We start from the raw sequence: 13,250 nt of genomic DNA, 5'->3' as shown, positions 1-13,250 counted from the left end.
GAATATTGCTCTTAACAGCAGGGTACTAAAGGGGCCTCTGATAGGTGGCCTAATAGATTTTTGGTCTGTATGTGTCCGTGTGTGTGTGTGTGTGTTTTGTGTGTGTTTTGTGTGTGTGTGTGTGTGTGTAATAACAAAGTAATGTGTGTCTTATTTCTATATTATGCACAGCATGTTCCCTATTACACAAGAATACTAGTAAGACTTTAATACGTCATGTGTGCATTTGAGTCCACAATTCAAAGTGTGTAATCAAATTTTTCACACAAAAAAAAAATCTGTCTTTGAAGGACATTTTATTACATTGGTACAGTATGTACAATTAACAATAAATGATTTCTTTAGTTTGAAAACATTTTTAAAAGTGCTTCGAGGCGAAGTTTCTTTTTGAATAAATAAAGGGCTTCAATATTACAACCAAAACAAATAAACAGCAACACACAACACAGTCTCTCCCTCAACATAGATAAGAAATAACATAAGTGTCTTCATCACCAATACAGAGAAATGTATTTCAGTCCATGCGTGTGAGCATTCAAGATGAGGAGACAACGTGAGCGACAGAAAAAAAGAATTTGCAAGCTGAGGATAGAAACATAAAATACCTTTAGTGGTATCAGTTGGTGAATGAGGTGAGGAAAATTGTAATCCAGAACAAATAAAAAATGGTTTCCAATTAGATGAGATTTCCTATATCATGGATTAGCAAACACCTTCCCAGTGAAGTAATGGGTGGTGGTGGTGGTGTTGGTCATCGCTGGTCCCAGTGAGTCCCAGGTGAAATGCAATGGGATCACTTTCCACTGATGAACAACAAGTGTCATTATAAAACAGTCAGTCCACTTGACAAGCCTGAAGCCTTTGAAATGGAAGAAACCACTAACGATGTCCCGTTACAGTCTGATGAAGGAGACATTTTCTCTTTCGGTAAGGTAGACGGAGGGAGACGGTCTGTGCAGGAGACAGTCTGAGTGGCGTTAGCGGCTGATGCCCCTCATTCCCAGGCTAGTATTGACAAGTCGAGAGAGGAGCGAGAAGCTGCGTCTGGTGGAGATTAGCGGCTGATGGGTAACTGTGGTAAGGTCATGGCTGGGTGGGTGAGGTGGTGGTTAGGGGCAGCCAGCATTGAGAAGGGATGACCTACACACAGAAAGAAATAGAGACACCAAATTCAATGTTATTTAATTCAACTTAACTCAACTCATCTTACAAGGGACAATCAATTGTGTTGGACAAAAACACACATACATACAATTCATATCCATTTACTTGCACATAAAGACACATCTACGTATCTTATGTGGAACATGAAACATGAAATTTCAATAGATATCAACACCTAGCAATATTAATGCACGGTCATGTTTGACAGTACGTACGTACATGTACTCGGAGAAAACTCACTGTCTATGTATCCGTGCAGTGCCATCAGGTGTGGTCGGTCAGGGCTACTGAAGGGGGAGTAGTGAAGGTCGTCAGGCAGGGAGGGCGGCATCCGAGAGTGGGGGGCACCCTGGGGGGGTCCATTGTGCAGGGGCGGGTGCTTTTTGTGTCTTGCTCTGCAGTTTTGAAACCAAACCTAATATGAAAATGTAACGTTACCAGGGATGAATATGATGCTGTAGTATTCATATATAGAAATCATATTATATCGTATTACTGTATATTATGCCATAACATTGTATTATAATGTCTCATGATAGTATACTATATCATATTATAGAATACGTTATGTTATTTTATTTGATATTATATTATTGTAACTGTACACTGTCAATTAAATTTGTTATCTTAAACATTACAACCAGTAGTAGTCTGACATTGTCCTGTAAACGTACTTGTATCACTCGTCTGCTCAGTCCTGTCATGTCTGCCAGCTTCTGTAGCGTCTGCGCATCAGGGTTGTTGTCTTGGTTAAACTGTGACTGCATGACCTGTGGACACACAACTAGCATACTCACTTATAACAATATCTATTAGGGCATTTACGACAGTCTGTAATCTTTAACTCTGCTATCAACTCTGCTGTAGTCTACATCTGCTACCAGAAGATCAAACTGTTTAATACACAAATGCTGTAATTGTACTACACACACGTGCGCATGCCTGCCTGTACACATATACAGTACGCATGGGTGCGCACACACGCACACACACACATGCACGCTTGCACTCTCTCACACACTCACCCACCCCCCCACACCCTCAGGGGCCATCTCTACCTGTAGTTGCTCAGAGGTGAAGGAGGTGCGTGCCCTCTTGGCAGCCTTGGGTTGACTGTCCTGATCAGAGGGCAAAGCTCCCTCTAAAGAGAGACCTGTCCCTACAGTATGGCACAGGAACAGAAAGGGAACATTAGCACAACATTAGCACAACAACATTCACTATCACAGAGATCAACTCATGACCTGAAAGAGAAATTATATTTTGGTGAAGAGCATTGCATTGTATTTGTGTGCAAAATGTTCTATATAAATAAAGTTTGATTTATAGCATACACCGATCATATGGCTCTATGCAAGTGCTGGATGTCAAAGTATAAATTATCATCTGCCAAAAAAAAAAAAGAGGGTTCCAACACACTTTGAGTTCTTAACCTATACAGTGGACATACAGTAGTCCAATGGTAGGAAATGCATACGGTATATTTATGGTGAGTATATGATTAATTATCACTATTATTGTTTAAGTTCAAGTTCAAGTTCAAGTTCAAGTTCAAGTTTATTGTTACGTCTCATACACAAGTGCAGGGAGTAAAATTCTTGGGCTTGGCTCCTTGACAATGCAGCATACAATACAAATAATACAAATAATACAAATACGCAGTAGTGCAATGAGGTAGGACAAGACAATAAGTGACATAGTGCAAGATAAGTGAGCCTATGCTAGTCACATGGATAGCCTCCCCCTGACATTAAGCCTATACTGTGTCCGAAGACTGACCGTTCTCAGCTGCTCTCTGGAGGTTCTCCACCATGGTGTCGTAGTGACCGCGACACAGCACCCTGCCCTCCACCAGCCCAAACTCCTCCCCGGTGGACAGCTGCCTCTTACAGGAGAAGCAGGCGAAGCAGGCGAGGTGGTAGACACTGCCTCGGGCCCGCCGTACCCAGTCACTGGCATACACCTGACGGCCACACTGGGCACACTTGGTACCAAACCTACTGTGAGACAGACGGGAGACAGGGACAGTGTTAATGATTACAGACAGGAAGGTTAGCCTATATCTGAATATGTCAAACTAGACTTTAATGTAATGAATCACTTGTGAATAACTATATGAGATCAAGTGTGAATATGAGGGTCAGGACGATGAAGACAAGCTCTTTTTTTGTAAAGAGTACAGATCATATAATATATAAGTATTATACATATACGTATAATAAGTATTATACAAATTATAATAACAATACTAATAATAATAACACATAAAACAATAATATTCATCATAACAAAGAATTAGAGTATGTACCTGTGTTGTTAAAATGTAACCAAAATATATAATATTTTCGCCATAAACAGTGAGGCCCATGGCTGGAAAATAGAGAGCTGGAGAAACAACGATAAAATGTCTAAAAACAAATAAAGCGAATGGATATAGTGAAAACGATTGAGGCTAAATGTTCATCATTTCCATCAACCCACTATTACAAAGTCTAAAAACGAAAAACTTAAGACGACAGAATGTTATTTGAATAATGGGTATACAAGTATTCATTTAGTATTATTTGGATAAGCTTTTCTTGAACGGATTTCGTTTGGTGCGGAATGATGAGTTAAACCTGCGCTTAAATTGTGCTGTTCTTGAGCTCGCAGGACTAAGACCTGGCTGTTAGAACTTAACAATGCTCGGAGTGTTATTAGACAATTGAAATGTTTTGAGGTTTTAACAAAATAAAGTGCCGTAATCCAATGTATAGGGCCTTCGCATCAAAGTAGGCTACATGCACTTTTCGATTTACAGTTTAGATTGCTGGTGGACTTTGTAATGTAAAACAGTTGCAAGACTTACCTACCTAAAATAATCCAATTTGCAAAATATTTCTTTGTTTTTAATGTAGCAGCTATTGTGCTGACGTAATGACGCTCTGCAGACTGAACACTCCAAGCACCCAACGTGCCAATTCAAATTGTTCACCTAAAAGGGTAACATGAAATAAACATTACATTTTGTGTCATAAATATATCTAATGTAATATAAACAATAATAGTAAAAATAACAATAATGACAACAATACACTGTATGCTTTATTCTGTCGACTACATTGTAAATAATCGAAATTGTATCCAAAAAAGTGATCCTTTAAGACGCGTGCAATTTGTGAGGATGAAAATGGGATGAAATTCAATCTTGTATCAACATTTTTTTTTATTTTTTTTTAAGTCTATAGAAAATGTGGATGGTGCATAATATGATGGCGTAGCTTAATAAAGGTCACCTCACCTTCAGCAGGTATCTGTCGTGGATGTCCGTACCGCAGCTGGCGCATTGGTTCTTCCCTGAGGACCGCACCGCCGCCGGGGAGACCAACGACAGAGGGGAGCACATAGGTGTGGCTGGCGGACTGGAGAGGTGAGCCTCCTCTTTCACACCCGAATGAGACTCCCCATCCGAGTGAAACTGTTATTGGGAGATATGCCATCTTACTAGAAACTTTATGAACATTATATTTGGAAGATACAATGGCCTAACTATGATTTGCCCACTTTTGGATTAGGCCTTTTAGATAAAATGTTGATAGATCATAAGAACATGCTATACGTTGAGGAGTGCAACAGACTTGGAGTGAAACAAAGGTTCCAATGAAATGTAGGCTACGCATTACATGAGATTCATTAACTTTTTATTCTGAAAATTAGTCACTATTTTCAAATATTGAAACGAAAAGGGAAGGCCCTAGTCCAGCAGCTTCACATTATTATCATTATCACTATCGTGTGCCAGACTCACAGTAGAACTAGATGAGTTAAAAGTAGACGATATAAACAATATTACACGTTAAAATATCGATCTGTTAGAGAAAGGCCCATCAGGGAAACAAATAAGATTGCCTGCCATGTTTAAAAGTGAAGCTGGCCAAATGTAATAATGTAACCACTCGAAGTCTTTTGATCTGAGTAAACAAAATGTATGTTTTGACTCACCATAATCGTGCCTCTGGGTCTATTCCGCGTGTGTGAAGAAAACCCCCGTGAAGATAAACCCTATAGCAGCGCCCGAAGTAGACTCTGCGCCCTGCCTTGCGCGTTACGCATCACTACCAGCCCATACTGCAAGCTATATCCGGTCCAAAACAATGAATAACACTTTCTCCTGCATTTAAACCCTGTCAACAAAAGCTAATTTTGATGAAGCAATTAGAATTATGATTGATTTTTTTTCCTCTTATGCTATACCTCTTAGTTCCCATGTAATCGAAAACAGTGAAAAGATAGACTACCTGCAATTAGTAATGGCTTGACATGCTCGGGATAAGAGGCAGCCAGAGTGTCAATTTCAGCTGTCAGTCAGAGAAGGCATATAGGTCCACCTGAAGAATTGCATATTTTAATTTTAATAGCCGTAATCGAAAATCGATTTTTTTTTTCCAAACAGGACTACGATGTGAAGAGGCTCAATTGGAGATCACACTATTCATCAGAGACAATGTACAGAAGATGCAGCTGATCTTGAAACATAAAAGAGCGTGATTGTCTCGCTTATGATAGGCTAGTTAAGTACTTGAGGCAGGCTCTCTTGGTGATTATAACGGTATTCACTGAGTGCCAAAAATCTGCTTTTGGATAAAATTCAGAATCTGTTTCGTCCTTCATTTAAACGACATTAGCACGAATGTGGAATATGTTGATAATTGTCACAAAACATAGTCGTTGAAAACAAAAAGGAATACGAGTTGGTCCTATGAAAAAACGCAAGACTTCACTTTCATCGTTAGCAGAGTCATAGTCACCAAATCACACTGAAATGCAGACATTTACAACTAATAATCCTCATAATAGATGTCATTACCTGCTTAACGAAAACATTGTCCAGTGGGACTTTATCCTCCTTTGGATGTGCGGACGGAACTTCATTTTTCCAGTACATGCAGGACACTTTCAGCAAGAGATTCCGACAGCCTCCAGATATCCAAGAATCGGGACGTGTTCGGTACCGTGCCAAATTGATTATTTATTTATTTACTTTCATTATTTTAGATAGGCCTACCTTCATTAACTAGAGATCTTGGCTGAGGTTGTTTTTATCCACTGCCTATTTTAGTTTATTTTTAAATAATTTCGTTACGTATGAAGTTGGGGTAGTCCCTTTTCTATAAGTAAGTAATTACAAATCTGAGGCGAATGTTCATATGCAGTCGACCCGTTGGAGAGATTCAGCCGCCCGTGTCTGTTCAAGAAAGGCAAGTTCTTGAGGGCTAGAAACGGACAATCACTGGTCTTTACGGTCACTCACCCTCTCTCCACTACACCTCTCCAACATGTACTGTACGTTAGGCAACTCCCCATCCGCCCTGGGGATACAGAGGAGTAAAATGTATTTTTAAATCAGGAAGACAATATCTAGGTTACAATCTCGTTTATATTACACTATAGCTTTCAGTGGCCACAACACAATTGAAAAGTAAAGGGTGAAACAAAATAAATTACTGCATTTTGTTATGTATTGCAATGTTCTATTCCCAATACAAGTGACATGTGTTTATCGCAGTAGGAAAAAGGTTGAGCATACTTGACAAAAAAAATGAAGTTGTGGATGGTTTATCATCCTGGGGAGGCTGCAAATGTTATATTAGGCCTACTGGTAAGAGGAGGGGAAAATGTTATTGGTAATAAACAAAAAGCTTCTCGTATTTGGTCTTTACTGTTTGGTTTTAGACATTTCTCAATTTCAAGCCGTCTGTGTGTGTGTGTGTGTGTGTGTGTGTGTGTGTGTGTGTGTGTGTGTGTGTGAGAGAGAGATAATGAGAGAGAGAGAGAGAGAGAGAGAGAACACATTGCAAACAATGTTGTTCAGCATGTGTTTGTCTGTGAGGATACTCTTCTTCCAGGTATAGGGCATGATGCATCCGATGGTTTACAGGAACCTGCACTGATTTAACCAAGTTGTTCTGAAGACAAATAAACAACCCTGGTCAGCCACGGTGTCCTATGTGCTGCATGAATGTTTTCCCTCTATTTCCCTGTGGCTTTTCTTAACGTAAGGGATGTCTCTCACGTTCCCAGACCTTTCCCACTGAGGGTTCCATGAGGACGCTTCCTTTAATGCAGTAACAGAGTTTAAGGCCTCTACCAAGTGACTATTGTGACTAAGTGACTTCCGCTCGTGCGTGCTAGTTTCCAACTTTCAACACAGTTTTCGAATTTAATGTTATATCTACGTTCTCTACTTTCTAATTTTCGCATATGTAAGAGCGACATTGGACTACTATTTTGTGTTACTGTTTTTTCATTCAACTTTATACAACTGAGGACCTAACAACCGGTGAATTACACCAAGCAAATCACAACTCACGTAGCCCTAAGCTATTGACTATTGAAGCCGATGGGCTGTTATTGATCCCATAAAACACCCTCAGCGTTTGTTGTCACCATAATCAGAATCAGAATCAGAATTCAGAATCAGAATCAGAATCAGAATTCTTTTATTTGGCCAAGTATATTTGCACATACAGGAAATTGACTTGGCAGAATATGCTCCTCAGTCTGTTGTCCTCGTGCATTACAGTAGAAATAATCACTAGCGCTGGGCAGGGTTGACTGGAAGAAAGCTGGTAATGACATTAGTGCACTATAAATGGTAAAAGGGTAGATTGATTCTCCCCCACAACTATTACCCCTTGAAGAGAACGGTTGACATAATTCAATGTGTGGAAAGATATATTTCATATTAGATTTGGGTTGACAGAATTGTGCATGCAACAAATGATCATTTGAAAAGAATGACCACATTTTGCTTCATACTATAGGGATTCACACAACTGAATGCACTTGTCTTAACGAAACACAATTTGATAACGTTTTTAAAAAATATGAATAGTGATTGGAGTAAATAACAAAAGCATGAAATATAAAGTGTTGGAATTTACAGTAATGATTCTAAATGTAATTTATGATAATCAATCATCTTAATGTCATTTACAGTAACATTGGAGCGTATAAAGAGAGTGTGATTTTTGGCTGTAAATCAGTGAACGTGAAGTGTATCAGTAACATTGTCTGACCTCACACAATGGGGAGGGTCATTGACAGGGATGTGTCACCTGCTGCATCCTGTTCTGTTGTGTGGATGTGTGAGTGCAGTGCTATACGTATTGGCTGTAGTGTATTGTATTGTAGTGTATATTCTTGTATGGCTCCTCTTCTTCCTTGTTACTCTGCCCTTCCGTTTGGTACATCTGTCCATGCTCCATATAAACAATGAGCTTCTAGCCGCCCACCTCAATAACAACAACATAGCACATGCTAAATTCATCACAGACACTGATTGGGCCCCAGTGGACAGTCCATGGGGTCAATATGTCAACAAAGTATTATGTGTGTTGTCTGCTCTATATGAATACATAAGAGTCATTTAAGGGCGTTATTTACAACGTGTGTGTTCTGCTTCTAGGGAAATAATCAGCATTAAGGTGGAGTTCAATTGTTGCTCTTGAATAACAAGAAGAGTTGAACAACATGTTGACTTTCAGTCTACAGTATACCCTCACCCTAAAAAAACTGAACAGGCTACATGTTAAAGTGGTAAGTACCATTTCTGGTGAGAGCTATACTGATCATATCATTGATTTTAGATGTTTAGTCTCATGTTATTTTCTAGCAATATACTTTGTTCTGAGTGGGTGAACCTCCTCTGGTTGATACTAGAACCAGATTAGCCATGGACTACTCTTAGTACAGTAGTATGGAATTAGTATGGCACTAAAGGTGTAGCATGTAGCTTTGTGTGTTGCTGTCCTCTTTGACGACACTGAAAATCTGAAAATATACTGTACAATATGCTACGTTTTCTAATGGCGGAAAATGTGTGCATATCCACAAAACCTACAAATGGTACGTAAGGGCCAGTGCCATGACAGCAGATTTTAGAATGCCTTGTCTGGACCAAAACCGTGCTCTCCAATAAATGTTCTTTATCATGCAATCTCATTCCTTGATCGCTACTGATTTATCATGGCAATTTAGCACTATTTTAAAGCTACATACTGGACCTTTAATAATAGTTTCTAGTACAGGGTTATTGCTAATCATATCTGTACATATTTCATGACCGAATCATCTAAAATTTAAATCAAGTCTTTGGAAACCATGTTTTGAAACCATGTGATTTTGTAATTTGGATGAACTATCCCTTTAAGGAGGGAAAACAGACTATTGTGCTCTGTTTCACACCGACATCTTGGGTGTTAACCTTGAAAGCTATTGAAAGTTCCTTGGATTGGACTGATTGTTGCTTGCACCCTGCAAATACAAACTGTATCTAATCAGAGTCAGAGGAGAAACGGCTTGGCAGTTGGTACCAGACATCTTTGTCCCCTCCTGTGTAATCTGAAGCAAGTCTCTCTTTCTCTCTGTGTTGTTCTTTCCTGTGCAAGCGAGGTGTAGATGCAGCACTCTGGTCTCCTTTTGGAGGGCTTTCCCCCTGATGGTCTTGATTACAGACGTCCTGCACACAGCACAAAGCCAAGTGACAGAATGACAGATGCTCTGCTTGGCATGTTCGCTGAAAGAAAATGTTTGGGGAAGGACACGGCAAAGCCCAAACCCAACACTGAGGCCTTATCTTGTTTCTGTAGCACCACTGCCACAGTGGCTGTGTGTCACTAGTAACACACTGATAACATGGTGGAGATGGAATGAGGGGTATGTGATTGTGAATAGTGTGTGATTATAACCAATGTTCAGTCTGGCACTCGAGTCAATTTAATAAGGGAGATATGCTGTGTCTCGTTGACCTCGTTGGTGAGAAAACTTTAATTGGGGAGGTAACTAGTGTAAACGTGGTGTATATTTCTGATTCAACACAGATACTTGCCCGCAGTTGCCTATAGCAATAATAGGCTGGTTGGGGCTTTGGAAAATCTCCATGAGGAGAATTTAGTCTATGAGAAGAATTTACCCCCAGATCATAAACATCTACACTGGGGTCCTTCAGCCAACCTTTCAACAAACAAAGGAAATATCACATTACACCAACCCTTTCTCTAAAGCATTGTTGTACTGTGACTGGACGAAAATACTCCCCAGTCATTAAACAAACAAGGGTTTATTTGAAGTACAAAGGAGGTAAAATGGTGGAGTTTTTCAGCACTTGGGGCCCCATATGACAGCAATTTGAGGGTATTGTGTATTTTGGCCTGAGCCAGCGGTTCATGATGGATGACAGAGAGAAAATCACCAGCCCCTGGCTTCAACACAGACATGCCAATTGCTTTCAGCTGATTGCTTTATTTCAGTTGATATTCATCAAGTGGCTTACAGTGTTTACAACTAGCTGGCAGTGGATAGGTTCCGCTGAGCAGTAAGGAGAGTTAATGCTTTTTCTCTGCTGGATTCAAATATACAGCCTGTGAGTGGCCACTGTAAACACGGAGATGGATTGTCCCATTTTTGCAGGGGTCTTGTGCAGGTGTGCGTGTACAGTATAGCTGACCATTGTGTAGGTATCCAGGTGAATGACCCTCCACTGTGGACCATTCCAGTGAAGATAGACACACATACTGGCAATGCACTGTAGTAGCTAATCTGTGTACCTGCCTTGGTATGCAATGCATGCTACTGTACCCTACTGATTTTGCAACAGCATACAGAGAATACAGCCCAGTTCAAAAGGCAGGCAGGCGAGCGGGCGGGCAGGCAGGTGGGTAATATCAACATAGTAACTACATAGCAATAACTAAGTAGCAATAACATTAAAGACACAGTAATAACAGCATATTATGTCGCAATGAAAACATAGTGATTGATTGATGTAATAATATCCTAGAAATGTTGTCATGAAATAGTAATAACAACACAAAAAACAGCAGACTTATAATGCAGCAGTACAAATGCCTTTAATAATCTAGCTCCGGCTCTACCTCTGATCCCAACCACAACTCCTTGCCTCAGCATTATATATGGGTGTATGGAGTGGGGTTGGGTTTAGGGGTCAGCTACTTACACAATCAGGTAACTAGCTCCAGGAGGAAAATTGTTTCCTTCCGACCACTTGAACTCACCTACAGTGACCCCGAGCAATTAGAGGTGAAACCGGCCCGTAATCAGGGAACGAATCCCTGGGTACACGGGCAGCATGTCCAGAACGCACCCTGGCACACAACCATCCCCTCCAACAGGCCATCTTTGAGTTCAAGTGTTTAAACTGTCAGATCAAATCGGCTCAACATGGAGATTATATGTGCAGGACACATTGTATGTTTAGTTTTATGCCGACTGCAATATCCTGCTGCCCTGTTGATCCTAACAGCTCTGAGTGTGTAAAATCGAGCAGTGTCAAAGAGAGGTGGCCAATGCTCGTCACTACTGCACTCTGATCAAGTGAGGGAGGTGGGGACAGGAAGGAGAGGAGTGTTTTAAGAGGGGGATTGGATTGGGTCTGTAACCTGGACCACAATCAGAGTAATTTCTCCTCCTCAGACGTTTCTTTTGAATGTGTCCCTCCCTGGTCATTCTCCACTATTGGGAAGGAGATCAGAGGTTTCTTCTCCTCCATTCAATTGACAAGCACACAGGCAGTTACAGTCAATTGGACTTCTCAATGGGGCTGAGGAGTGAAAACTATTAGTGACAGGCCATGAGTTCCCTGTATCAAATGAAGGCCACACATCATCAAATGACACCACCCACAGGTAACCCCTGTGCAATGTGTTGTGATGCACAGTCTGACTGAGCAGAAACAGCCCATAAAGGACTCATCTCTTATGGATGCCTTGCCCTATAGGTCTCCCTGTGTGTAGAGTGACTCCATTAGAATGAGGGGCCCCTGTGTTTTTCTACAGTGAACTGTGCCAACTTTCTGACAGCTGATAAATGAGCCCAACACTGACTGCAGCCGACAGATCATTACATACCACAGTATACACCACACAACCTGGAGCACATTCTGTATGGTGACAATATGTTATTGCTATGGGTCAATTGTCTACTGTATAATGACTACCTGTCTGTGTAATAAAAGCTTTGAACTGCTACCTGTGTTATTGACTTCACCACAGTATGGAAACTTACATAAAATTCAATTTGATCCTGAGAAGAAAAAAAACTCACAAATGACAAAATTGAGGAGAGACTCCTTATGAAGTTGGAGACCACCTACTAGAAGAGAAATCCCACACCACATCGCCAACGACGGCCATGTAGATAAATGTATATATCCGCTTGTGGAAAGGTAGGGGGGACCTCATTTGGAATAGCTGCTTCTCATCACAGGTTTAACAAATGAGACTCGGAGGGCCTCTTCTGGAACAAGCGCTGTGTGGCTCTGTCAGAAAGCCCATCTGAGGTAATGCATGATGCTCCCCGCCACAACCATCCGTCGGAGTAGTCCCTTCCCCAACTGGACAGGAAGTCTGCTAATCTGTAACCCGACCCCGGGGAAGGAAGAAGTCAGGAACCAGCCTTCAGTGCTTTCACCAATCGTATTCATCACCGACCCTGGCCCTAGAGTCTAGACTCATTAAACTACGCTGCTGCTCTTAACTAAACATCTTCTCCATAAAATAAATGCTTCCAGGTTACTCTGAGCCCAGGTTTCGATGGAGCATCTGATCTCAATTACTGGGACCCTATAGAAGGCTATGAGCCCCGTGCCAGCATGCATACGCAAACAGCACCATGGCAACCAGCAGAAAGTGTAGCCCCCCCCCGCCCCCCTACACAGATACAAGCCTTCTTCACGCACTTGAAAAGGGGGAAATTATTATTTGATAATTAGTTCCTGATGCTTTTCATTCCATTTCATATCAATCATGAGATGATTGCCGTTTTCTTGCTGTGTGCTCAATTTGGGGAAACATCAGACATAATCACGTTCCCACTTGTATTATGAGGTACTGTACAGTAGACCTCGGTGTACTGTAGGCCTACAATGTAGAGACACATATTTTCCAATTGTATATTTGCACAGCTTAACAAATCAATGGTTGTCCATAGCATTAAATGTTCCAAAGGTCAAATGCAAACTGCCAGTCTTGTGATTAAAGTTAAAGGAGTAAAGCTGTGTCACAAACAGCATGTCTGACAGAGACAGT

General features: G+C 40.9%; 1 protein-coding gene across 1 annotated transcript; it reads right to left on the bottom strand.

Annotated features, from left to right (window-relative positions):
• Positions 1 to 287: 287 nt before the first annotated feature.
• lhx6b (LIM homeobox 6b) lies at positions 288 to 6,088 on the bottom strand (the record flags this gene model as incomplete). The annotated part of the gene is made up of 8 exons (XM_083672882.1): positions 288 to 1,140; positions 1,405 to 1,579; positions 1,839 to 1,934; positions 2,223 to 2,323; positions 2,944 to 3,164; positions 4,017 to 4,138; positions 4,445 to 4,621; positions 6,011 to 6,088. The coding sequence occupies 8 exons, from the start codon at positions 6,086 to 6,088 to the stop codon at positions 1,055 to 1,057; spliced, it is 1,056 nt and encodes a 351-aa protein (XP_083529008.1). The 3' UTR covers positions 288 to 1,054.
• Positions 6,089 to 13,250: the final 7,162 nt, after the last annotated feature.

Source organism: Argentina silus (genome assembly GCF_951799395.1).
Source record: "Argentina silus genome assembly, chromosome: 7".
In the NCBI taxonomy this organism is placed as follows: domain Eukaryota; kingdom Metazoa; phylum Chordata; class Actinopteri; order Argentiniformes; family Argentinidae; genus Argentina; species Argentina silus.
This window is presented reverse-complemented; position numbering and strand designations above follow the sequence as displayed.